At 61.8% G+C, this 23475-nt stretch overlaps 7 protein-coding genes across 9 annotated transcripts; 4 read left to right on the top strand and 3 right to left on the bottom strand.

Annotated features, from left to right (window-relative positions):
* The first annotated feature begins 476 nt into the window (after positions 1 to 476).
* On the top strand, positions 477 to 6149 carry aars2 (alanyl-tRNA synthetase 2, mitochondrial (putative)). Of its 2 annotated transcripts, XM_052083924.1 has the most exons (21): positions 477 to 746; positions 1101 to 1289; positions 1651 to 1796; positions 1863 to 2054; positions 2139 to 2423; positions 2493 to 2601; positions 2667 to 2705; positions 2774 to 2888; positions 2978 to 3105; positions 3221 to 3356; positions 3435 to 3604; positions 3672 to 3785; positions 3863 to 4003; positions 4069 to 4206; positions 4274 to 4377; positions 4460 to 4568; positions 4649 to 4774; positions 4863 to 4973; positions 5055 to 5138; positions 5220 to 5333; positions 5409 to 6149. In XM_052083924.1, exons 1-21 carry the CDS (start codon positions 507 to 509, stop codon positions 5604 to 5606), a joined length of 2988 nt encoding a protein of 995 aa, XP_051939884.1. In that variant the 5' UTR covers positions 477 to 506; the 3' UTR covers positions 5607 to 6149. The 2 variants fall into 2 exon arrangements, with proteins under 2 accessions (XP_051939884.1, XP_051939885.1); XM_052083925.1 differs by lacking the exon at positions 1101 to 1289.
* A 157-nt stretch (positions 6150 to 6306) lies between these two features.
* On the top strand, positions 6307 to 11487 carry LOC127613098 (calpain-2 catalytic subunit-like). Its single transcript, XM_052083995.1, has 21 exons — positions 6307 to 6719; positions 6823 to 6892; positions 7518 to 7636; positions 7724 to 7857; positions 7933 to 8101; positions 8166 to 8249; positions 8351 to 8436; positions 8508 to 8573; positions 8654 to 8814; positions 8891 to 9060; positions 9517 to 9528; positions 9633 to 9844; positions 9928 to 9964; positions 10037 to 10102; positions 10178 to 10235; positions 10312 to 10376; positions 10447 to 10515; positions 10590 to 10668; positions 10858 to 10974; positions 11288 to 11346; positions 11419 to 11487. Exons 1-21 carry the CDS (start codon positions 6483 to 6485, stop codon positions 11440 to 11442), a joined length of 2094 nt encoding a protein of 697 aa, XP_051939955.1. The 5' UTR covers positions 6307 to 6482; the 3' UTR covers positions 11443 to 11487.
* Positions 11488 to 11988: 501 nt separating this feature from the next.
* On the bottom strand, positions 11989 to 12624 carry mrps28 (mitochondrial ribosomal protein S28). The gene has a single exon (XM_052083986.1). It carries the CDS (start codon positions 12596 to 12598, stop codon positions 12080 to 12082), a length of 519 nt encoding a protein of 172 aa, XP_051939946.1. The 5' UTR covers positions 12599 to 12624; the 3' UTR covers positions 11989 to 12079.
* Positions 12625 to 13220: 596 nt separating this feature from the next.
* Positions 13221 to 15430, top strand: sde2 (SDE2 telomere maintenance homolog (S. pombe)). The gene is made up of 7 exons (XM_052083976.1): positions 13221 to 13404; positions 13767 to 13887; positions 13972 to 14083; positions 14168 to 14337; positions 14408 to 14519; positions 14589 to 14709; positions 14948 to 15430. Exons 1-7 carry the CDS (start codon positions 13288 to 13290, stop codon positions 15020 to 15022), a joined length of 828 nt encoding a protein of 275 aa, XP_051939936.1. The 5' UTR covers positions 13221 to 13287; the 3' UTR covers positions 15023 to 15430.
* On the bottom strand, positions 15132 to 18603 carry mtif2 (mitochondrial translational initiation factor 2). Of its 2 annotated transcripts, none has more exons than XM_052083941.1 (12): positions 18426 to 18603; positions 18055 to 18191; positions 17879 to 17993; positions 17615 to 17786; positions 17379 to 17539; positions 16856 to 17297; positions 16522 to 16726; positions 16173 to 16425; positions 15971 to 16111; positions 15726 to 15890; positions 15568 to 15648; positions 15132 to 15326 (listed from the first exon to the last, which is right to left on the bottom strand). In XM_052083941.1, the coding sequence occupies exons 2-12, from the start codon at positions 18184 to 18186 to the stop codon at positions 15157 to 15159; spliced, it is 2037 nt and encodes a 678-aa protein (XP_051939901.1). In that variant the 5' UTR covers positions 18187 to 18191; positions 18426 to 18603; the 3' UTR covers positions 15132 to 15156. The 2 variants fall into 2 exon arrangements, with proteins under 2 accessions (XP_051939901.1, XP_051939900.1); XM_052083940.1 differs by having other exon boundaries at positions 15508 to 15648; positions 18426 to 18602.
* A 457-nt stretch (positions 18604 to 19060) lies between these two features.
* LOC127613069 (presenilin-2-like) lies at positions 19061 to 21801 on the top strand. Its single transcript, XM_052083962.1, has 11 exons — positions 19061 to 19221; positions 19717 to 19836; positions 19914 to 20071; positions 20143 to 20284; positions 20366 to 20433; positions 20509 to 20729; positions 20792 to 20890; positions 21152 to 21205; positions 21279 to 21348; positions 21414 to 21529; positions 21598 to 21801. Exons 2-11 carry the CDS (start codon positions 19738 to 19740, stop codon positions 21783 to 21785), a joined length of 1215 nt encoding a protein of 404 aa, XP_051939922.1. The 5' UTR covers positions 19061 to 19221; positions 19717 to 19737; the 3' UTR covers positions 21786 to 21801.
* A 29-nt stretch (positions 21802 to 21830) lies between these two features.
* On the bottom strand, positions 21831 to 23332 carry dpy30 (dpy-30 histone methyltransferase complex regulatory subunit). Its single transcript, XM_052083992.1, has 5 exons — positions 23227 to 23332; positions 22836 to 22873; positions 22201 to 22248; positions 21993 to 22120; positions 21831 to 21912 (listed from the first exon to the last, which is right to left on the bottom strand). Exons 1-5 carry the CDS (start codon positions 23234 to 23236, stop codon positions 21840 to 21842), a joined length of 297 nt encoding a protein of 98 aa, XP_051939952.1. The 5' UTR covers positions 23237 to 23332; the 3' UTR covers positions 21831 to 21839.
* Between the last annotated feature and the right edge of the window lie 143 nt (positions 23333 to 23475).

Here is a 23475-nt window from a genome sequence, read left to right as displayed (position 1 = left end):
AATTTGATTTTGACATCTGTGAGACATGACGCAAAGCATCAGGCAGAGCTAAAGTGATCGGCGCTACTCGACCGTTTTTTTCGAAATGGGTCTCTTTCGGGTCACGGAGGACATTCTCGTTGTGAATCGAATGAGCATTTTGAGCGATCCAGAGTGTCAACGAAATGAAACGAATGTCCAATGGGGAATGACATGATTTTTTATTTATTTTAAAATTTTTTTGTGGGGCGGGGGCGCAATGTCGTAACTCAAACGCTTTCAAACGATCGGCCGGCCGGCAAACGTGCCAAGTCGACAGAGGCGCTGTTGCAGTACGCCTCCGACCAGTAGGTGGCGATGAAACGCTATGGCGTTTTGCTCCCGCCCCGTCGAAGAGCAAGCGAGTAAGGGCGACGCGGCGCCGCCGGAAGGAGCTTGCTAAGTCGTCTGTCTTCCCGGTCCGAAACTTCTGACCTTGCGGTTCTTCTCCCGCCTCGACCCCCCCCCTCCCTACCCCCACCCCCCCGATGCTCACGCTGCTTCGCCGGAGCCTCGGCTCCGCTCGGAGGCCGAACGGAGCGCCGGTTCGGCCGGTCGCCTGGGTACGCCGATGCAGCGCGTGTCCTCCGGAAGTGAGCGCCGCGCGCGTCCGCAAGACTTTCCTGGACTTCTTCGAGCGGGAGCACGGACACCTGCCGGTCCCGTCGTCCCCGGTCCGGCCCAGGGGGGATCCCAGCCTGCTCTTTGTCAACGCCGGAATGAACCAGGTCGGTGCGCGGGACGGGGGGCGAACTCCGTCGGAGCCGAGTCCTTTCAAAATAAGAGCGATCAAACAACGCTGCTGTAAGTTGAGGGCTTCGTTGTTTTTCAGCGGGTGGCTCTTCTTTACGAATGACAAAAGGAGAGATGGAATCCTTTAATGCAGTTTATTAAAAGGAGAAAAGAAAAAAAACGTCTGCACCTCCGAACGGATGAACGAGGACGCGAGCCCCTTTTCAGTTCCGAAAACACTTCCTGCTTCTCTTTAGCCAATCAGACGCAAGCAGCAACATAAGAACGTTTCAACAATTATTCAACAGAATATCATCATATATTTTTTGGGGGGGGGGGCCCTGTTCCAGTTCAAGCCCATCTTGTTGGGCACGGCGGACCCCCGCAGCACCATGGCGTCCTATCGCCGGGTGGTCAACAGTCAGAAGTGCGTGCGGGCGGGCGGCAAGCACAACGACCTGGACGACGTGGGCAAGGATGTGTACCACCACACCTTCTTCGAGATGATGGGCAACTGGTCCTTCGGCGACTACTTTAAGGTGCCACTCGTGCAGGGGTGGGGGGTGGGGGTGGTGGGGTTAAGCCCTCCGTCACCCATCGTTGGCGTTCCAGGAGCCATTTTGGGTCCGGGAGCGTCATTGGTTTTCACGAGCTCTCCCAATCAGTCTTTCCATCTTCCAATTGTAAACAGCCCCTGCGATTGGATGCGTATGATGTCATACTCGTTGCGATTGGTCGCCCCGGCCAGGCCACGCCCCTTTTCTGCTTTTGTCGTCACTAGCCATCGCCATCCCTGTGAATCAAATTCTCCGCCCGCGATCGGTCATCACCGATTGAACGGCGAACAGCTCAACGTTGACAGCGGAGCGTCTTCCGCCCCCCCCCCCCAAATAATTGCAGGAAGAGGCGTGCGCCATGGCGTGGACGCTGCTGACGGAGCGTTACGGGATCGCGCCGGACAGGCTCTACGTGTCCTACTTTGCCGGCGACGCCGCTTCGGGCCTGGACGCCGACGAGGAAACTCGCCGCATCTGGTTGGACATCGGGTAGGCCGGGTCGCCGGGGTGGGGGGGTGCTTAGCGTTGTCGCTTGACGTGACGGCGCCGCCGCAGGGTTCCTCCCGCTCGCCTTCTGGCGTTCGGGCCCAAGGAGAACTTCTGGGAGATGGGCGACACGGGCCCGTGCGGCCCCTGCACCGAGATCCACTACGACGGCGTGGGGGGCCGCGACGCCGCCCCCATGGTCAACGCCGGCCGGCCGGACGTGCTGGAGATCTGGAACCTGGTCTTCATGGAGTACAGCAGGTGCGCGCGCCTCGCCGCCGCCTTCCCTTTTATTTGGGCCCGGGCTGAAAAGCGCTGGATGCCCCCCGCCCCCCTCCGAGACAGGGAGCGCGACGGCGAGCTGCGCCCGCTGCCGCACCGCAGCGTGGACACGGGCTTGGGGCTGGAGAGGCTGCTGGCCGTCCTCCAAGGGAAAAGCTCCAACTACGACACCGACCTGTTCGCCCCGCTGATGGACGCCATCTTCCGGAGAAGCGGCGTGGCCCCGTACGGGGGCCGCACGGGGCCCGAGGCGCCGGTGGACGCCGCCTACCGGGTGGTGGCCGACCACGCCCGCGCCCTGGCGGTCTGCATCGCCGACGGCGTCCATCCGGGCATGTCGGGGGCCGAGTAAGTGGCCGGGGGCTGGGGCGCGGCCCGACGGGGGGGCGTCACGCCTGCCTTTCCGCTTGCCGTCAGGCTGGTGCTGAGGAGGATCCTGAGGCGGGCGGTGCGCTTCTGCGCCGAGGTCCTGCGGGCTCCCCCGGGAACGCTGGCCAGCCTGGTGCCGTACGTGGCGGACGGCCTGGTATGACCCCCCCACCGACCCCCACCCTCGCGTGCACTCTCACCAGCTGTGCTTTGCGCACGCAGGGCGACGCGTACCCGGAGCTCCGCCGCGAAGCCGACAGGGTGAGTAGTCCTGGCGGGGCGGGGGGGGGCCTTCCGACAGGAAGCGGCTGACGGCAAGCGTCCGACAGGTGATGGACGTCATCAACGAGAACGAGGAGCACTTCCTGTCCAATCTGCGGCAGGGCAGCAGGCTCATCCGACGCACCCTGCGAAGCGTGGACCCGCAGCGTCCGATCTTTCCCGGTCGGTCGGCCGACATCCGCCAATCACCGCCACGTTAGCGTTAGCGCCTTGACGCCAGGCTCGGGGGGGGGGGGGGTTGTGTCGTCCAGCGTCAGTGGCGTGCTCGCTGCACCGGGACTTGGGCTTCCCGCTGGACCTGGTGGAGCTGATGCTGGACGAGAAGGGCGTGGCCGTCGACCGGCGGGAGGTGGAGCGGCTCGTCGCCAGCCAGCGCAAGGTAAGCTAGCCCGCTAGCTAGCGCAAGCTGCCGCCCGCCCGCTAGCTAGCGCGGCCACGCTCGCTCGAGAGGGGGCCCGACGGAAGTAAAGGCGCCGTGTGGCGGATGGCGTCAGGTGACGTCGGAGCGGGCCGGCGCCGACGCTCGGCTGACGCTGACCGCGGGCGCCCTGGCCCGGCTGCGGCGGGAGGGCGTGGCTCACACGGACGACAGCGCCAAGTACGACTACGCGCTCCGGCGCCAGCGCTACGGTGCGTACGGGCGCGCTTGCGAGAAAGACGTCCGAGTCGCTCGAAGACCGTAACGCGCCACGCGCGTCCCCCCCGCAGAGTTCCCGGCGTGCCCCGCGCGCGTGCTAGCTCTGTTTGACGGCGCGGCGCTGGTGCCGCGGGTGGAACCGGGTCAGCGCTGCGCCGTCATCTTGGACCGGACCTCCTTCTACGCCGAGCAGGGCGGGCAGGATGCCGACCGTGGCTACTTTGTGCGGGACGACCTGCAGGTGAGTGCCTCGTCGTCGCCGCCCGCCCCCCGCCCGCCCCCCGGCTCAGCGCTTCCTCTCGGGTTAGGAGGTGCCGTTCGCTGTGGAGCACGTGTCGACGGCGGGGGGCTACGTGATCCACCAGGTGACCGCCGCCGACGCCCTGCGGACCGGAGACCGCCTGCACCTCCATCTGGACCAGGTGAGCGAGCGCCCCCCACCCCCGCAAGCGGCACGCGCGCCGATTTCCAAATGCTCGAGCGCGTGCCGTCCTCGCAGGCCCACCGGGTGGCGTGCATGAGCAACCACACGGCCACGCACCTGCTCAACTTTGCCCTGCGTGAGCTCCTGGGCCCGTCCGTCCACCAGAGGGGATCGCACGTGTCCGCCCGGCGCCTGCGCTTCGACTTTACCGTCAAGGTAACGCCTCAGCGGCTAAGGTGCTAGCGCTAAGGCGCTAACGCTAAGTCGGCTAACTGGCGCAGGGCTCGCTGAGCGCCGAGCAGCTTCGGCAGGTGGAGGCCCACGTCAATGCGGCGGTGGCGGCCGACCAGCCGCTGCACGTCCAAGAGGTCCCCCTGAAGGTGGCCGTGACCATCGGGGATGTCCGGACGGTGGACGAGGTGAGCACCGCCCCCCCCACCACCACCCCCCCTCGCCGCTTGCCGTCGGCTGACCGGCTGTCTTCAGGTGTATCCCGACCCCGTTCGAGTGGTCTCGCTGGGTGTTCCGGTCTCGGACCTTCTGGACCGTCCCGCTGTGGGCCGCACGTCGGTGGAGCTCTGTTGCGGAACGTGAGACCGCCGAGGCCCGAGCGCGCTCCCTCTGAGCCCCCCCACCCCCGGTATCCACCGTAGGTGCGTTTGTGTGTCTCAGCCACCTGGCGCGGACGGCCTCCATCGGCAACCTGGCCATCGTCTCCGAGCGGCAGCTGGTCAAAGGGATCAGCCGCATCGTCGCCGTCACAGGGGCGGAGGCCGCTCGGGTGAGTCGAGGCGAGGACGAGGGCGAGGGCGAGGTCTCGCCCGACCGCCGCTTACGTTGTCGGCGCCGTTGGCTTTTGAGGCTCGGGAGGCGGGCCGGACGCTGCTGGAGCAAGTGGACTCGCTGGCGGCCAGGATGACGGGCCCCGCCTCCTCCCGCCTGGACTTGGCCCAGAGTCTGGCCAAGGAGGTGGGCACGGTCTCCGACGTAAGCGACGTCTTTCGGCCGGGGGGGGGGGGCTCCCGCCTGCCGCCGCCGCGTGCCTTGACTCTCCCGCGACGTCCCGTCTTCCCAGGCGGTGGACAACACGCCCGTGCCCCAGTGGCTGCGAGGGGAACTGCAGGCGCGCCTCAAGACCATGCAGAGGCGGAGCAACACTTTGGTCCGCAAGCTGGAGAGCGCGCAGGTGAAGCCCCCCCTTTTTCCCCCAATCTCCGCTCCCTTTCCCGACGCCGTCTGCCGCGCTAACCGCTGTGGCGCCGCGCAGGCGGCGCTCGCGGCCGGGGCCTTGCTGACCGAGGCCAAACAGGAAGTCCTGCTGGTCAGCGCCGTGGAGGCGCCATCTTTGGCGGTAAGGTTGTCGCCGTCCGCCGCCGCTCGTCCTGGCACCTTTTTTTTTTTTTTTTTGCCGCCAGCCTTTCCGTGCCTTCAGGTCCTGGTGAAAACGGTCAACCTGGTGAGTGCGGCGCATCCCTCCGCTCGCGTCATGCTGCTGGCGTCCCAAAAGCATTCCGGGAAAGTCCTGTGCGCCTGTCAGGTTCCCAAGGTAACGCTCTGGAGGGGGCGGGGGGGCGTTCGGGAAGCGTCTGATCGGCTACCGCCCTTTGCGCTCCCGCTCAAGGACTCGGCGGCGGCGCTCCCGGCTTCCGATTGGGCGACGGCCGTGTGTCGCAGGATGGGCGGCGACGGCGGCGGCTCGGCGGTGGTGGCGCGCGGAACGGGACGCGGCCGCGACGTGGCGCAGGCGCTGGCCTGGGCCGAGACCTTCGCTCGCGATCGTCTCGCCAGGCAAACGGGAAGTGCGGGGGCGGGGCCGTAAACCTTCGGGGTCTGATGATGATGATGCATGGAAGCCCCGCCCCCACCCCCTCCCGGTCACTTCTATCGGACAGCAACTTGCATTTTGCAAGAGGGCAATTTTTGAACCCCGATGCGTACTCGTCCTTCATCCGAAACGAGATTCGTCGAAAGCGAGACGTCGACTGGGCTCGCGGCCGTATGTCCCAAAGCGATGGCTGACAAAAGAAATGGGCCGTCTCTGGCGCCGGCTTGAGTGACATCCGAGAACCAAGCCAAATCATCCTGCAAAGCCTAAAAAACAAAGGACTCCTAAAAAACAAGGGGCATCGGGGGGGTATTTTCTCTTTTTTTTTGGACCTTGAAAAAGCTCGAGATGAGCCCACTAGAGGGAGCCAGAGGAGCGCTTGTTGACGAAATCCGACTCGGTTGTTGTGTGTATTGGGGTCCGCGCGGGGGCGCCTCTTCTTGGTGGGACGCGACGCTTTGGATTTGTTGCTTTTTTTATTTTTTATTTTTTGCCTTCTTCTGTAGCTTCATTAAACTCATGTTTCAAGTCACTGTTCGAAGTGTCGAACTGTCCTTTAGGAGATTTTTACTTTTGGGGGGGTCGGGAGGGGGGGGGTCAAAAGAGCTTCGCCCTTCATCCAAGCGGGAAACAATTTGCAACTTTGCGGACGCGCACATGACGCGGGCGCGCGCCCGCCCCTTCGGCAGGGCGTGGGTTTATTTGCCTGGCGTGACGTCACGCGCAGCACAATCCCAGACTCAGACTGCCTGCCGAAGTTTTTCCAGGCGGGCGGAAAGTCGAACGCAGCCGCACAGCAGCCACACAGCCGCCGCCGACGCCTTTTTTTCCCCCCCTCGCCTAGCCTCGCCTCGCCTCGTTCTCGTCGCCATGTCCGGCGTGGCGTCCACCCTGGCCAAGAAGCGCGCCGAGGCGGCGGGCTTCGGCACCAACCAGCGGGCCGTCCCTTTCCTCAACCAGAACTTCGACGCCTTGCGGGCCCAGTGCCTGAGCGGCGGCAGGCTCTTCTGCGACCCCACCTTCCCGGCCGCCCCCGAGGCGCTCGGCTTCAAGGAGCTCGGACGCAACTCGTACAAGACCCGCGGTGTCACCTGGAAGAGGCCCACGGTACGTCGCGCCCCCTGCCCCGAGCACCCCGCGCGCCGCTTCCTTCCCTCCCGAGTTCGTTGGGATAGTCGATGATTGACGCCGCTCGTTTGTGTCCAATCAGGAGCTGGTATCCTCACCTGAATTCATCGTGGGCGGAGCCACCAGGACCGACATCTGCCAGGGGGCGCTCGGTACGTTCACCTTCTCCACCCGACATGGGGAGCGTTTGTTTGTGCTCTTCATCAAGTCGGCTTCTTCTTCTTCGTACGTCACACAACAAACACACTCGCCATCTTGAGAGCACAAGACGAGAAACTCGACGTGAGCCGCGTCGTCTTTCTTTCTTGAGACGCCACATCTCGTTGGCGAGAGGGACGAGAAACAGCGAGCACTACTCGAGTGTGAGGGCGAGAGTCTCGCTCTCTTTCATACACACACACCCTCTCGAGCCCCCCAAGCCTGCCACACACGCCATCAAAAGTACACACAGGACACGTGAAGTGGAGAAAATCTTTCATCTGCGGTTGCCGACACACCCTTGCACTGTGTGTGTGCGTGTGCGTGTGTGTGTACACGCGTGCGTGATGACTCAGCAGCTGCGTGACTCACTTTTTGTTTTCGCATGTTGGAATTTTTTTCTCTGCCTCCAGCTTCTCTTCTTTTTTTTTTTTGCGCTGAGACCGAGTTCCGCATTTGCCAATAATCTGGCATTCCGCAGGGCCTCAAAGTCATTTTATTTTGGAAAAAATGTGCCACTTTTTGTCCAAGTGGACATTTTGTCCAGCCTGGTGTCTAATTGTTGCCGTGACGACGCAGGTGACTGTTGGCTGTTGGCGGCCATCGCGTCGCTGACCCTCAACGAATACGTGATGGCGCGCGTCGTCCCCGACGGCCAAAGCTTTAACGACAACTACGCCGGGATCTTCCACTTCCAGGTCAGAGGTCACGCCCCCCCCCCCCCCGTTTCTTCCCCCGATTGCGTTCAGGAAGCCACCTGGCCGTTTCCTCTTGCACGCGTGCAGTTTTGGCAGTTTGGCGAGTGGGTGGACGTGGTGATCGACGACCGACTTCCGGTGAAAGACGGCGAGCTTCTCTTTGTGCACTCGGCGGAGGGTCGCGAGTTTTGGAGCGCGTTGCTGGAGAAGGCCTACGCCAAGTGAGACCCTCCCCACGACCCCCCCCCCACCCCACCCCGCCGAATGCCTCCTAAAGCCGGCCGACGTGCGCGCAGGGTGAACGGCAGCTATGAGGCCTTGTCGGGGGGCTCCACCACGGAGGGCTTCGAGGACTTCACGGGCGGCATCGCCGAGAATTTTGACCTGCAGCGGCCCCCCGCCGACCTCTTTCAAATCCTGCAAAAAGCCTTGGAAGCGGGAGCCCTCCTGGGCTGCTCCATCGACGTCAGTAACTCACGCCGCCGCCGCATGTGGGCGGCCCGATAGTGACGTGTGTGTGCGCCTCCAGATCACCAGCGCGGCGGACTCTGAGGCGGTGACGCGCCAGAAGCTGGTCAAAGGTCACGCCTACTCCCTGACGGGCGCCGTGGAGGTCAGAGCCGTCGTCTGGTCCGGCGCGGCCGCCGCTTGACCCGGGTCAAGCGGAGGCCAGGAGGTCATCTCCGGAGATGACCTCCTGGCCTCTGTGCGCAGGTCAACTTCCGAGGTCGTCCGGAGAAGCTGGTCCGGGTCAGGAACCCTTGGGGTCAAGTGGAGTGGACCGGCGCCTGGAGTGACGGGTAGCGGGACGGCGATCGGCGGCGTCCCGCCCCCCACCGCCCCCCTGACCACCCCTGTCCCGTCCCCGCAGGTCGTCCGAGTGGGATTCGGTGCAGGGAGACTGTCCGCACGCCAACGCCGAGGACGGAGAGTTCTGGTGAGCGCGCCGCCGTCTGCCGGGCAATCTCGCACGTACGCACTTGGAGTGACCCTTTTGGGTGGGGGGGGGGTTGCCAGGATGTCGTACCGAGACTTCCTGCGCCACTACTCCCGTGTGGAAGTGTGCACTTTGACCCCCGACACCATCCTGGACGACTCGGTCAAGCACTGGGGCGTCAACAAGTTCGACGGCTCGTGGCGGCGCGGCTCGACGGCCGGCGGCTGCAGGAACCACCCCTGTGAGTTGGCCCTCGGCGCCCCGCCCCGCCTGGCGCGGCGAGCGAGCGGGCTGACCCGGCCGCGTGTCGCCCGCAGACACCTTCTGGATGAACCCGCAGTTCGTCATCAAGTTGGACCCCGAGGACGACGACCCGGACGACGGCGAGGTGGGATGCAGCTTGGTGTTGGGTTTGATCCAGAAGAACCGAAGGAAGCTCAGGAAGCAGGGCGAGGACATGCATACCATCGGCTTCGCCATCTACGAGGTGACAGAAGAGAAACCGTCCGAAAAGCGCCAGCGGAGCGGCATGCCGACGCGAAAGTGTAGTGTACCGAGCGCGGAGCCTTGGTGGACCCCTTTTTTTTTTTGGGCTTTGCCGTGCCTCACCCTTTCTCATCTTTTGCAGCCGGGTGCCCTCACCTCTTGCCTCTGGACACGGCGTACCTTCGCTCGGGCCTTCCTTCCTGACGAATCGCGGCCGCTTCCTCGCCTCTCTTCCCCGTACGCTTTTCTCCGCCCCCCGTCGGTCTCGCGTTTCTTGGCTCGTCTGCTTTCCCCGCACTTCGCTTCCACCGCCGAGATCGTCCGCCTTGCCGCTTGTCCTCCGAAATGGGGTTTGCCTTCGGCGCCGCGCGGTCACGGCGCGACAACGCCGTCGGTATCGCCGCCGTTTTTTTTTTTTTTTATGCCCTCGTTGACGCGGCGCCCTGTTGTGTCTCAGCTTCCCAAACAGGTGAGCAGCGCCCGCGCGACGGCCGCCGGGAGGGGTCGCGGTGTGGCGTCGCCTCGGTAACCGGCAAGGGGGCTCGGGGGGGGCCGGCTTTGTCTGCGCCTCAGTTCCACGGCCAGCGGCAGGTGCACCTGGACAAGAACTTCTTCCTGACGCACGCTCAGACGGCCCGCTCGGAGACCTTCATCAACCTGCGTGAGGTCAGCACCCGCTTCAAGCTGCCGCCCGGCGAGTACCTGGTGGTACCCTCCACCTTCGAGCCCCACCTCAACGGCGACTTCTGCATACGCGTCTTCTCCGAGAAGCGAAGCCAGACCGTGTAAGCGCAAACGAGGCTCTCCCCTTGCGCGCCGCCGACTCCTTTAGCACTCACGCGGAATTTGCGCCTGTGGACCTTTTCAGGCCCTTCGACGACCCCGTCGGCGCCGACCTCGACGACGTGAGTCCAGAAACCAAATCCCTATCCGCCGGCCAGATTTGCGCTAACGCGGGCGGGCGCGGCCTTTGACAGGAAATTGTCGCCGAGGAGGAGGTGGACGCGGCGTTCCGAGGCCTGTTCGCCAAGTTGGCGGGACCGGTACGTAGCCGAGAGGGGCGCCGAGGCTCTTAACGGTCGCCCCGATGCTAACGTGTGCGCCGCAACCACATCCAGGACATGGAGATCTCCGCCGGCGAACTGCGCACCATCTTGAACAAGATCGTCTCCAAGCGTGAGTTCTCGCCGTGAGGTGGCGCGCGGCAAACCCACGGCAAGGCTTTTATTTATTTTTTGGTCTCCGCCGGCAGGAAGCGACATCAAGACGAGCGGCTTCAGCTTGGACACGTGCAGGGTCATGGTGAACCTCATGGACGTATCCTTTACCTCGCCCCCCGCGGCCCCTCCAATAAGACGCATGCCCTGATCCTTGACGCCGCGGTCAGGAGAGCGCCAATGGCAAGTTGGGTCTGGCGGAGTTCGCCACCTTGTGGAAGAAAGTGCAGCGCTACCTGGTAGCTACGGCGACCTCTAACCCGTCCGAGCGCCGACCTCGGTTGACGATCTCCCCCCCTCTGTCCCCCGGCAGTCCATCTACAAGAAGAACGACACGGACGACTCGGGCACCATGAGCACACCTGAGATGAGAGTCGCCTTCAAAGATGCCGGTCGGTCCCGAGACTCATCTTTCGGTCGACCTTCCAAGACGCTAGTCGGTCACGCTAACGCAAGCCGCGGTCGACTGCGGCCAGTTCCCGTCGCGCCAAAACTTCAAAGACGCGATGGCCGCTTTCAAAGCTCCCCTTTCACGCGGGCAGAGTGAACGTTTGACCCGATTCCTGTGACTTTTGTCGTAGGTTTCAGCCTGAACAACGCCATCTACCAGCTGCTGGTAGCCCGCTACGCCGAGCCAGACTTGACGCTGGACTTCGACAACTTTGTGGGCTGCTTGATGAGGCTGGAGATCATGTTCCGTAAGACCAGCGCTCGCTCCTCACGCCTGCGCTAGTTAGCCGGCTAGCTAAGCTAAGGGCGTCGCTGAAACAAAACATTTACGCCAGTTAGCAAAAGCTTACTTGGCTAGCGAAGCCAAGTGTGTTGTCGAAACGCCACTTTGTGGCGATCGGTGATCCGAGTGTGGCGTTAAAACAAAACGTCCCCGCTAGTTGCTAACTGCTAACACACTGGTACATCGCTGCCAAGATGGCAACTGAAGCTAGGTGCGATGCTAAAACGTGACGTGTGACAAGCGCGTTGTGAAAACTGAAGTGCGTTTTGTGCGCCCAGGAATCTTCAAGAAGTTTGACCCCGACGACAGCGGCTCCATCCAGCTCAACTTCAACGAGGTCAAAGTTCATCTCCTTAAATTGAAATGGTGTGGGCGTTGTCATGACGGTTTGTTGTCCTTGCCTCTTTAGTGGCTAAAGTTCTCCATGATCTGAATGGCCTTCCGTCGGTTCCTGGTGACGTCAAGTGCCTACCCCCACCCTCCCCTCCGAGAAAACAGCATCCAGCCTCGACAATTTTACATCAACGTGCCTTTTACCGGAGCAAGAAAAATCAATAAAAGTTGGCCTGTATGGCCTGTTCTTTGAATACTAGCTGAGGGTGGCCATCTTGTGTTGCCGCCGGGACTAACGACTTCCACTTTTGGGTTTTTCCACTCAAGACCCTCTTATGCACAAGGATCCCTGGACGGGGGCGTGAGAACCAACTTTACTGGCCGCGTGGACCGTTTGCATCTCAGGATGGTGATGCAGAGCAATCTTGAGTATCACTCGGAGACGCGACATTTAGAATTACATGCGTGCCACCCCCTGTGGCAACAAAATGGAGAGAAAATGCCTCAGCGGAGATGTTAATGTATTGAAGTCGTGCGCTGAGCGTGTGGCCACGTAAGAGGGCCGCCGGCGGCTTCATCCGACTTGAATTATTTTAGCACCCCCTCCAACGAGACAAGTTATAAACGTGACAGTCAGACGCTGAGCTTAGGATGCACAAGAGTTTTATTCGAACAAAAGTAGTCCGTCGGAGAAAAAAAAGTGAGCATAATAAAAAGCAAAGAGCGGCGTCGCTCGTTCAGGAGCGGCCCGGCCCGTGGTCCAGCGGACCGAGCAGGGTGGCGTGGGCCTCCAGCAGGGTGACGTCGGTTTCGGCCCCCAGGAAGCGCCCGGTGAGCTCGGCGTCGTGCAGCCTCAGGCGGACCCTGGCGCCCCGCTGTAGCTTGTCGGCGTCCGCCGCCGGCCGCCGACACACGGCGTGGAACTTGGCGCCGAAGTCGACGTACGCGTCGTCGCCGACGACGTGAAAGATCCTCCCGACCACCGTCTTGTCTTTGCCCGGCCCCATCTGGACCAGCGGGCTGCGGCGGAAGAGAGCGGCGAACGTGGCGCCGTCTTCCCGGTCCGACGACGAGGCTCCGGCGGCGGAAGCCTCGCGGCGACGGAGCTCCGACTGGGAGGTGAAGGCGGCCGCGAAGCCCGACTTTGGCTTGTTGTCCTCGGAGGAGCAGCAGCGGCGGAGGCTCCGCGGACGGACCGGCGCGACCTGGCCAAGCGCGCGGCGGCCGACGGAGACGACCTTCCGCATGGCCGACATCTTGTCACCGACTCACAGCGCCGCGTTCAAATTCATTCGGGGGCGGGTCCTCCGAAGGGGCGCCCTTTCCGCCCCGTGACGTCACATAAGAGGTTTTTTTGGAATGTCACTCACACCAAAAACTGTCGTATGACTTGATATGAACTCTGAAAGAAATAAAAGCGAATATTGATGATATTCTGAACGGGTTCAGATCATGGATGGATCGTCGGATGACATTTGTCCGCGATCACATATTTCACCCAAAGCTGCTGAATTTATTGATCAAAACCTAACTTGATCATTTGGTCACGTCCATACAGGCCAGCAGGTACTCCGAAAAGCAGCACGCAATGCAAAACCAGCCAGTTGGTCGTTGTATTTCATTTCAAGAAGTGACACACTAATTGTTGCGATAGCCTTCGGTGTTCGGTGAGTCTGTAACGTGAAACATGAATCGACACCGGCAAAATATATATATATATTTTTGGCGCACTTATTTTGCTTTGGTCAAAATTCAGCATTAGTAAATATTTCTGCAACATTGCCAGCTAAGGGGCTGAGTATAAAAGGTCTTTGGCTGGAGAAGAAGAAGAAACCAAAGAAGAAGAAAAAAGAAACCGAAGAAGAATAATAATAAGAAGAAGAAGACGACGAAGACAACCCGGAAGCATACGCAAAAGTTAAGCGAGAAGCGGAGCCACATCAAGATGGAGCCCACCACGGAGATTTTTGTTTGCGGGCCGTTCGGTTCGCGCTTTTCCGCTTGTGTTTTTCCGCAAGGTTCGTCGGTGCGAGATGTTGTGGAGCGGTTCGTCCAACAATGGGTAAGTTTGAGCGGCGAAATCGACCGCGAGCGACGAGCCTTCAACTGGCGTGCTAAGCTAACGGGTCGGCACTTGATCACTTGAAGGCAATTTTGCGCGGATACGCGGAAATCCGCCGTTTTATTTCTTAAAGTGATCCTTTTTGTGTATCGTCCAGATCCGTTGAGAAAATTTTAGGGGTTCAGGTACTTTGTGGTCGAGGTTTCACGAGCTCTCCCGATTTAGTCTTTCCAGCTTCCGAATTGTAAACAGCCCTGCGATTGGACGCGTATGATGTCTTACTCGTTGCGATTGGTCGCCCCGTCCAGGCCACGCCCCTTTCCGCCTTTGTCATCACTAGCCATTGCCATCCCTGTTTTCAGGCGCCGGTGTCGTCGCTGGACTTTTACGTCAGCAGAGACGGCGGCGTGACCCGCCCGGACGAGCACCTGCGGGCCGGCGCCGTCTATCGGCTGGCGCCGCGCCTCCCGGGGGGCAAGGGGGGTGAGTGGCCTCTCGAGGTGGTGGTGGGGATGAGTTGACGGGTGCAGAGCGTCAAGTGCGCTCCCTCTGCGCTGTTCTCGGCAGGCTTCGGCTCCATGCTGCGAGCGCTCGGCGCGCAGATCGAGAAGACGACCAATCGCGAGGCCTGCCGGGACCTGAGCGGACGTCGCCTGCGAGACGTCAACCACGAGAAAGAGTGAGTGACGAGGCCCGCCGAGCGCGTCCGCACTCGGGATCGTCCGCAAAAAGTTCTTCAAAAGCGGGACGTTTCCGGACGCAGGATGGGCGAGTGGCTGAAGCGGCAAGCGGATCGCGAGGCCGACAAGGAGCGGCGGCGCGCCGAGCGTCTGGAGAGGAAAATGGCCGAGCCCAAGCATCAGTTCAGCGACCCCGCCTACCAGCGCCAGTGTCACAGCCTGGCTGAGCGGCTGGAGGACTCCGTGCTCAAAGGTAACCGAAAAGCGCGGCGAGGCCGAGCCGACGACGATCGGCGCGTCTCACCCGCCGTCGCCCCGCGCAGGTCTGCAGGCGGCGTCGGGTTCGCAGGCGGCGGCGGCCTCCAAGCGGCCCGGTCCCGCTCGCCGCCAGCCGCCGCTCAAGAAGAAGAAGACGACGGCGGGGGCGTGTTCCTGGTGAGCGGCGCAGCGAGGACGCGCGGCGAGCAACCCGCGCTGACGTCTGTCTTGTCGTCACGGCGACAGGACCGGCTTGGAGGATATGAGCTCGGAGGATGAGGACGACGAAGACGAGCCCTCGCGGGGGGAGACGGCGTCCTCGGGGGAGGAGAGGGGCGTGGCGGCCCCCTGCTCACCCGCCCCACTGGTAAGAACCTTGTTCCGCCGCGGGTGTCTGTCATTCAAAAATTTAAAGCGATGCCCCCCCCCCTTCCTGGTGTTCAATAAGCGATTCATTGATGACCGTGAATCACCCCCCCCCCCCCCCCTCCGATTTTGATGAGCATTGACAGACCTCGTCCAACCCCAAACGCGACAAAGTCCGAGAAGGAGATGGACCAAGTGAAATGTTTATTTGTGTCTTTGTGTGTTTTTGCCTTCCACAGCGCGCAGAAGCGGGCGAGGAAGCGGGCGAGAAAGTGGGCGAGAAAGCGGGCGAGGCGGCGTCGGCCTCCGTCTGAATGGCGCACGGCAACCCGCGCTGTGAAAGCTGAGCCGGCGAGATTGCGGCTTTTCGCACTCTTTTTGGACTGCTGTCTTTTTTTCTTTTTTTTTTTTCTTCAAATGGGCGTGGGGGGGGGCGTGTGGGCGGCCCTCAGAATCCGGGGTCCCAGGCGCTGACCTGCGGCGCCTCCACCTCCCGGAAGCACTGGACCAGGTCGCCAGGCAGGAAGGTCACGTCGCCGTCGGCCGACAGGCCGCACTCGCTGCCCGCCCCTGCGGTGCTCACGTCCTCCTTGTGGTGCTTCAGCGCCAGCAGGCCTCCTGAAAGCAAGCAAGCGAGGGGGGGGGGCAGGGCAAAGACTCGCTCAACAAGGCTCCCCCGCCATCGACACAAACGCAGCCAATAAAAAAAGCTCGCCGGCTCACTGGCTCGCTCTCTCCCCTTGAAAACTGTGAGGTCAAAGATCAGTGCCCCCCCCCCCCCCCGTCATTTGTCACTCACCCTCCCAAAGCGTTTCGCCGCCGCGAATCAGTCGAAACTTCATCTTGCGCTCCAGCTGACCTTTGAGCACGCGGCAGCCGGCCACCGTCGTCTTCTTCTTGCCCGCCGTCACGTCGAACGCCGCCAGAACCGTGGCCTCGCCTGGGGGGGGAGGCGGAGCCACAGAGGTCAGGCCCGAAGCGTAAGCCGGCGCGGCGTCGTCGTCGCCGCCCGCTCACCCAGGACGTGGCGCTCCAGCAGCGGCGGCAGCTTGTCGGCCAGCTCGGCCTTGAGCTGGTCCACCAATTTGTAGATGACGTCGTGAAGGCGGACGGCGATGCGGCGCTGCGCCGCCGCTTGCCGGATGGCCTTGCTCGCCGCCACGTTGAAGCCGTACACGCTGCCTGGGGGGAGGGGGCGGAGCCACGGGTGAGGGAGAACGCGGAATCGCCCGGCGAACGCAATCCCGGGCGACGTCCGCTACCTCCGAAGGTTTCCGCCATGTTGAGGTCGTTTTCCGAGACGTCGCCGATGCCGAAGTGAACCACGTCCAGGCGACATTGGTGCTCGGCGTCGTAGCTGTCCACGATGTTCAAGATGGCCTCCAAGGAGCCGTCCACATCGGCTGGTCCAAAACAAAAAACGGTCATGACAGCTTTTGGAGGCGTCGGGCTGGGGGCGCCTACCTTTGATGACGAGCGGCAGGGCGGCCCCCGCCGGCGCCGTCTTCTCGCCGGGCCGGCTGGCGAAGGCGCTCTTGTTGTCGCGGTAGAGCCGCGCCTTCCTCTGCCGCCAGCTCAGGTGCGCCAGCTCCGCCCTCTCCTTCCTGTAGGCGAGCTCGTGGTCCCGCCTCTTGGCCGCCACGGCGCTTTGCTCCGCCCCCAGCCGCTCCAGCTCCTCCTCCCGACTGCGCCACGCCGCCACCTCCCTGGCGCGTTGCTGCCGACGCCCCGCCGTGTCCCCCCCCCCCAGACGATTCATCACTTCAAATCTGCCGCCGTGACATTTTCTGGCTTTCGAAACGGGCAGGCCAACCTCCGACTCCACCTCCAAGACGAGGTCCCCGGCGGAGGGCGCCTCCTTCCAGCCCAGCACCTCCACGGCCACGCCGGGCCCCGCCTCCTCCACCGCGCGGCCGCGCTCGTCCAACAGCGAGCGCACCTTGGCCCAGGTCTTGCCCGCCACCAGCGCGCAGCCTCGCCGCAACGTCCCGCGCCGGACCAGCGTGGTCGTCACCGACCTGCGGAGGGAGCGGGGTTCACAAAAATGGGAGGCGAGGCATCGGAAAGTGTCGTGAAAGGACGGGGGCAGGGTCGTGAAAGGACGGGGCGGGGTCACGGGGCGCACGGCGAAGGTTTCTCGTCCTAACCCTTTGCCTTTGTCCGTGCGACTCTCGAGCACCAGGCCCTCGGCGGCGCCGTCGGGGTCCGCCTTCAGCTCCAGGATCTCGGCCAGCGCCGCCGTGGCCTCCACCAGCGCCGGCAGGTTGCGGCCCTCCAGGGCCGAGACGTGGACGGCCTGCACGTCGCCCCCGAAGTCCTCGCACACCACGTCGTGGGCCAGCAGCTCCCGCTTGACCCGCTGGGGATCGGCCCGAGCTTTGTCGCATTTGTTCACCGCCACGATGAGGGGCACCGCCGCCCGCTTGGCGTGCCGGATGGACTCGACGGTCTGCGTCATGACGCCGTCGTCGGCGGCCACCACCAGGATGACGATGTCGGTGGCGAGGGCGCCGCGGGCCCTCATGGCCGAGAAGGCGGCGTGACCCGGCGTGTCCAGGAAGGTGACCCTCTCGCCCGTCGCCAACTCCACTGCGGCTCGGAGAAAAACGGGGCACCACCTTGAAAGCTCCGCCCACAACGGCGAAAAAGGGCCGGCGAGCCCCGGCGTACCCGCGAAGGCTCCGATGTGCTGCGTGATGCCGCCGGCTTCGGCGGCGGCCAGTCGGCTTTTCCTCAGGGCGTCCAAAAGCGTGGTCTTGCCGTGGTCCACGTGGCCCATGACGGTGACCACCGGGGGGCGCCGCACCAGCTTGCTGCCGTCGGCGGGGGGTCTGCGCGAGACTCTGCGGATCAAGAACGGAGAAAGGCCGGCCCCGCTCGACCGCGATTCGCCAGCGCGGCTCTACCTGGGCACGGCGTCTCGGTCGCGGCGCCGCGGCTCCTCGCTCAGCTTCTCCCAGCGGAACTTCATGCCCGAGCGCGTCACCGCTTCCTTGATCCAACGCTCCTCCAGCACTGAGGACGGGCCGGCGCGCGACACGTCCAGCGCCGTGTTCGCCAAGGCCTCCAACACGTGATCTGCGTAACACGCGTGCCCTCGTGACGACAACGCCGCTAGCGGATGCCCGTCCGCGCCAGCGTCGTGTCGGAGGGAGTTTGGACGAATTTACCAGGGTGTTTGTTCATGGCTCGTGCGAGGGCCTCCACGGTCATGGTCTGCCTGATCTCCACTTCCTGTTTGTTGGCTTTCACCTTCGGCCTCGGCTCCTTCCCCTGACCTTTGAACTGCGGAGGGGAGGGTGTCACAATTGAGAGGGGCCGGAGGGTAAGGCCGGGGAGCGCTCACCTGCTTGGAGGCCAGCAGAGGGGCGGAGGCGGCGGACACGGGACGACGGGGAAGGGGCCGAGACGGCAAGTTCTTCGCACGGCGGAGCAGACCGCGCGCCGCCGCCGACGTCAGCTTCATCATCCGCAGCATCCTCACTGACGGCCGAGCGAGAAGACGAGACGCTCACTTTAGAAATGCGGCAGCGAAGTCAACGCGCTCGGAATCCTGCTTTCGGGCGCGGACGTGACCCTCCATTCGCGTGTGTCGTGCTCGCGCAAATGATCGGGGACAGTCACATATGTACGCTTTTTGATGCGGTGATGGCGAAAATCGGATTTACGGCCGCGTCGACAAGCGATGAAGGCAACCGTAACGAAAAAAGGGCTGACCTGAAAGAAAAAAAGCAACTTTGAATTCCGACCGGATGGTTTCATGTTGATTTGTTCGCCTGGACGGGCGTCGCCATGACACTCCACCGTACCGGAAGCGAGGGTATTACGTTGCCGCCCCCCTCGGCGGGAGGTGGAACTGCAGCATGAGTGACGGACTGGGTGGCCGCCGTGTGGAGGCGGGGGGCGCTCTAAGAATAATAATAATACATTTTCTTCATAAGTGCCTTTCAAGACACCCACGGACACTTTACAATAACAAAAAACACAAAACATTACGGGTTGAGTAGCGGCAGCCAAAACGCGCCAGCGTCCACTCTACCCGAAAGTCAGAAAGAAACCACAAGGGAGGGAGAGGGGGACATACCTCGAGATCAAGAAAAAAGAAGAGCCAGGGGATTTTAAATACAAATCCCAAATAAAGAACATCTATCCAGAGCCTTAACCCCTTTCTTTGTTTTTGGAATCCATCACAGAATTCGGGTACTGCTTCCTTTCCGCTTCAAAGATTCGGAAAAGAGGTTTTGAACGAGTACGTTTAGATTTGCGGGGAATGAATTTAGCTTGAAGAATGATGTCATTTATGATAAAGACTTGTTTAGTCTTTTTTCGTGGTTATCGAAGAAGCCAAACAGAATCTTTTTTTCCAGTCGAGTTGTCACGTTTCGATGTAAACAAGGATGCGTGACGTCACGTCCACCACTGGGCTGGCAGTCAGGTGACCAACTGCTGACTTGACTTCCGCCTCGCGACTGTCTGGCTGCGCGGCGCTCGGCACTTCTACTCGACAAATCAGGTACAACTTTGACGTCCGAGATTCAAAACACCGCGGCCAGGTCGAGTGTGGCGCACGTCACGAGGGTCGAACGCGAGCGGTCGCGCGCGTTTGTCGGCTCGCATCAGCGACGCCAAAAGGGAACTCGAGTCCGAGGCGGACGGACGGGCGCACTTTTGATGTGAACTGCGACCTTAACGTTTGTCGCAAAAAGCCGCCATTTCTGTCTCGTCAGATTATTCTGAGTATTATGATGATTTTTTTAGCCCCCCAGTTTCTGTGTTTCAGCGAATAGAGGCCAATGACGACCGATAGATTTCTCGAGAGACTCTCCAACCTCTGTCCGTATTCAAAGAGCCCCCAATTGCCTGGAAAGCTGACCAAGAATACAAACGATCTCAAATTGCTATCGGCCAATTCGCATTTTTCACGTTTTTCACACCCAACGAGTCTGTCATTGGCAGGGGGGTCTCTGAAGTCAGGCGGCCATGTCCTCGGGCGCTTTGTGTTTTCCAGGCGCGGTCGCAGGGCGTGGCCATGGAGGCTTCGGACAGCGAGGACGACGCCTACACGGAGCGCACGGCGCTGGTCCAGTCGGAGAATCCGGCCGTGCCGTCCTACCGCTCGCCTAAAACGGTAATCGGACGCGTGTCCCCCTCCCCGACTCAAGATGGAGTCAGCAAAGCCTCTGAATGAACTCCTTCCCCCCCCAGGCCAGAGGGGAGCCGGCGGCGGGCGACGAGGAGCTGAGCCTCAAGTACGGCGCCAAGCACGTCATCATGCTTTTCGTCCCCGTGACGCTGTGCATGCTGCTGGTGGTGGCCACCATCAAGTCGCTCCACTTCTACAGCGACAAGACGGACCAGCAGCTGTGAGCCACCGCCGCAGCGGGCGCCGCCCCCCTCCCTCCTCGCCCGCCATCGCTAACCTCGCCGCCCGCAGGATTTACACGCCGTTCACGGAGAACACGTCGTCGGTGGGCCGGCGCTTGCTCAACTCGGTCCTGAACGCCGTGGTCATGATCAGCGTCATCGTGGCCATGACGGTCCTGCTGGTCTTCCTCTACAAGTACCGCTGCTACAAGGTGCGCCACCCCCCGCTGCCTTCGCCGCCCCCGCCGCCTTGGCTCTCACGCCCCCCACCTCCCCCCGCTCTTTGCCGGCAGGTGATCCACGGCTGGCTCATCCTGTCCTCGCTCTTGCTGCTCTTCTGGTTCAGCTTCCTGTACCTCAGGTGAGCGCCTCGCCGTCGATTCGCCCAAGCCGACGGTCACGTGACGCGCGTCCCCCCCCCTCCCCCCGGCGACAGCGAGGTGCTGAAGACGTACAACGTGGCCATGGACTATCCGACGGCGGGCGTGCTGATCTGGAACTTTGGGGCGGTGGGCATGGCGTGCGTCCACTGGAAGGGTCCGCTGGCGCTGCAGCAGGCCTACCTGATTGTGGTGAGCGCGCTCATGGCGCTGGTCTTTGTCAAGTACCTGCCCGAGTGGTCGGCCTGGCTCATCCTGGCCGCCGTCTCCGTCTACGGTGAGTGCCGCCGCCGCGGGGGTGGCCTGCTTCCTACTTGTCACCCCCCCCCCCCCCCGCAGACCTGGTGGCCGTCCTGAGTCCCAAGGGTCCGCTGAGGATGCTGGTGGAAACGGCGCAGGAGCGCAACGAGCCCATCTTCCCCGCCCTCATCTACTCGTGTGAGTCGGCCGCCATTTTGTGAGACAAAATGGCGGACAATAGTTTCCCAATTTCTATTTATTTTACGGTATGAAGAAAAAGAATGCCAGCAATGCGCGGTGGATTATGGCCCCTCCCATCCTAAACATCAACATAAATACGGCCCCCCCCACCCGTTTTGTAACATTTTCTTTTCCGCGAAACGTCTCGACGTGCACGACAACCCGCGAATGCGAGATCACATCCGGCGTGGCTGACGAGCGCTTCGCGTTTGTGCGCAGCCGCCATGGCGTGGACGACGGGCCCCGCCGACGGCGAGCCGGGACGCGCTTCAGGTGGGCGGCGCCCGACCGCGCTCTCGCGAGTCGCGCCGGCAAGTTTGCGCTTCACTTTGCCCGCGTGTGACAGATGAGGAGGCGGAGCCGAGCGGCCGGGCGGCGGCGGAGGACGACGACGACGACGAGCGGGAGGAGCGTGAGTGACGCGATGGCGGCGCCTAGCGTGGCGCCCGCGTGACGCTAGGCGTGTGTTGTGTGGCGGCAGGCGGCGTGAAGCTGGGCCTGGGCGACTTCATTTTCTACAGCGTCCTGGTGGGCAAAGCGGCGGCCGGCGGGGGCGACTGGAACACCACCGTGGCGTGCTTCGTGGCCATCTTGATCGTAAGGGACTCGAGCGCGTTTGCGGACGGCGCGCGGCATGGCTCTGACGGCGGCGGGCTGCCTTTCAGGGTCTGTGCGTGACGCTGCTGCTGCTGGCCATCTTCAAGAAGGCGCTGCCGGCGCTGCCCATCTCCATCACCTTCGGCCTCATTTGCTACTTTGCCACCGACTCGCTGGCGCGACCGTTCATGGACGACCTGGCCGCGCACCACTTTTACATCTGAGGCCCCCCCCCCTCCCCCATGGGCCCCAATAAAAAGGAGATGTGGCCAGATTGGAGTCAGCTTTTATTGGTAAAAAAAAAAAGGCTTCAGTTGCGCTCGTCAAACTGCGCTTTGTTCTTGAGGAGGAAGGCGGCCAGATACTCGATGGGGTTCAGCGGCCTGCGGGGAAGGCAAAAAAAAAGGCCGCTCCGTCGGGTGTAGAGTGCAGCGGCGGCGGCGAGCGTCGAGCGCGCTCTCACCTCTCCTTGGCCAGCACGGCGAGGCCTTGCAGCAGGATGGGCACCACCGTCTGGTCCAGGTAGGCGCGCGTGGGCAGCGCCTGCAGGTCCACCTTCTGCTTGCACGTCTTCTCCTGCTCCAGCGTCCTCTGGCGCAGGGGGCCAGAAAGCCTGTTGGCAATCGGCGCCTAATGCCCCCCCTCCCCACCCCCGCTGACGGACGCCTTACCTGAATGCTGTCCGTCAGCCCAAACTCCGCGTGGGGGTTTTCCGACGGCTGCGGCAAAGGCAAAATGACAATCAACGGCTTGGCAACGGAGACGACAGACGCCCAAACGCGCCCGTCTTATCATCAAACGACAATATTCTTCCACTTCACGCCCCCCCCCCCCCCAAGCCCTAGTAACATGGCAACTTTGGTGCTGGGACTGCCACTTTGCTCATATCGAACTCAGGGATGGCAATTTTGCGCAGATACAGATCATTTTTGTTCATGGTCTAAATCCGTTGAGAAAATTTTAGGGGGTGGGAGGGCAGGTACCTTATCGTCGAGTTTTCACGAGCTCTCCCGATCAGTCTTTCCATCTATCATGTAAACAGCCCTGCGATTGGACGTGTATGATGTCTTACTCGTTGTGATTGGTCGCCCCGTCCAGGCCACGCCCCTTTCCCCCTCATCACTAGCCATTGCCATCCCTTGCTAACTCGGCTCGCTCTTGCCAATGAATGGAAGGGATCGGTGGTCGGTGGTCTCAGCTGCGCACGTGTGTCCAAAAGCAAAAACTGGAGACGATTCTTTGTACGTTCACGACATGCACGCGAGCATTTGTGAGGACACTGATGATGATGATGATCGGCACTCACCGTGGGATGCTCCATCGCGTGTTCGGCTTCTGTGTGCTCTGAAAAGAGAATCGCGGTCACTTAATAGATAGGTCCCCAAACCTCTTTTCGTGCTTTTGGCAGTGTGGTGTTTTCTAGCGATAGAAAGACGGCGAAGGGAAAAAAAACCCCACTAAAGAGCCAAACTGGCGGTTGGTCGTCCGGTACGGATTGTGAGCGCTCGCTCAGCCGGTCGTGGGTTGACGCAAGCGAGCTTGATTAGCATCAACCTTTAACTGTTCGACGTCTGCGGACTTTTTGGCTCGCTCTTGATGCGACGCAAAAGGAGAACGGGAGAAGCAGCGGCAACCTTGACGGAAAATCTTATTTTTATTTATATTTAAAATGAGGAAAAGAACAACAGTGAACTCACCGTCCGCCATGTTTGTTTTGGGCAGTCGTCGACGATTCTCCGCCGCCGATTCGCTCCCGCTCAAAGACGTCACTTTCTCGTGACGTCATTTACGAATGCGGTCCTCGCTCATTTCCTGTGTGCGACCTTCAAAATAGTGCTCTCGCACACGACGTCACAAGACTGTTCGAAAATGTTGACTGTCACGAGGCCTTCGCGATGTGTCTTCGTTTTTAAGTCACAACCGTAAGAATGCGGTATTATTGTAGA

The sequence above is a fragment of the Hippocampus zosterae genome, chromosome 13, assembly GCF_025434085.1.
Source record: "Hippocampus zosterae strain Florida chromosome 13, ASM2543408v3, whole genome shotgun sequence".
Lineage (NCBI taxonomy): Eukaryota > Metazoa > Chordata > Actinopteri > Syngnathiformes > Syngnathidae > Hippocampus > Hippocampus zosterae.
The sequence above is the reverse complement of the archived record's forward strand: the minus strand, read 5'-3'. Positions and strand labels throughout refer to the sequence as shown.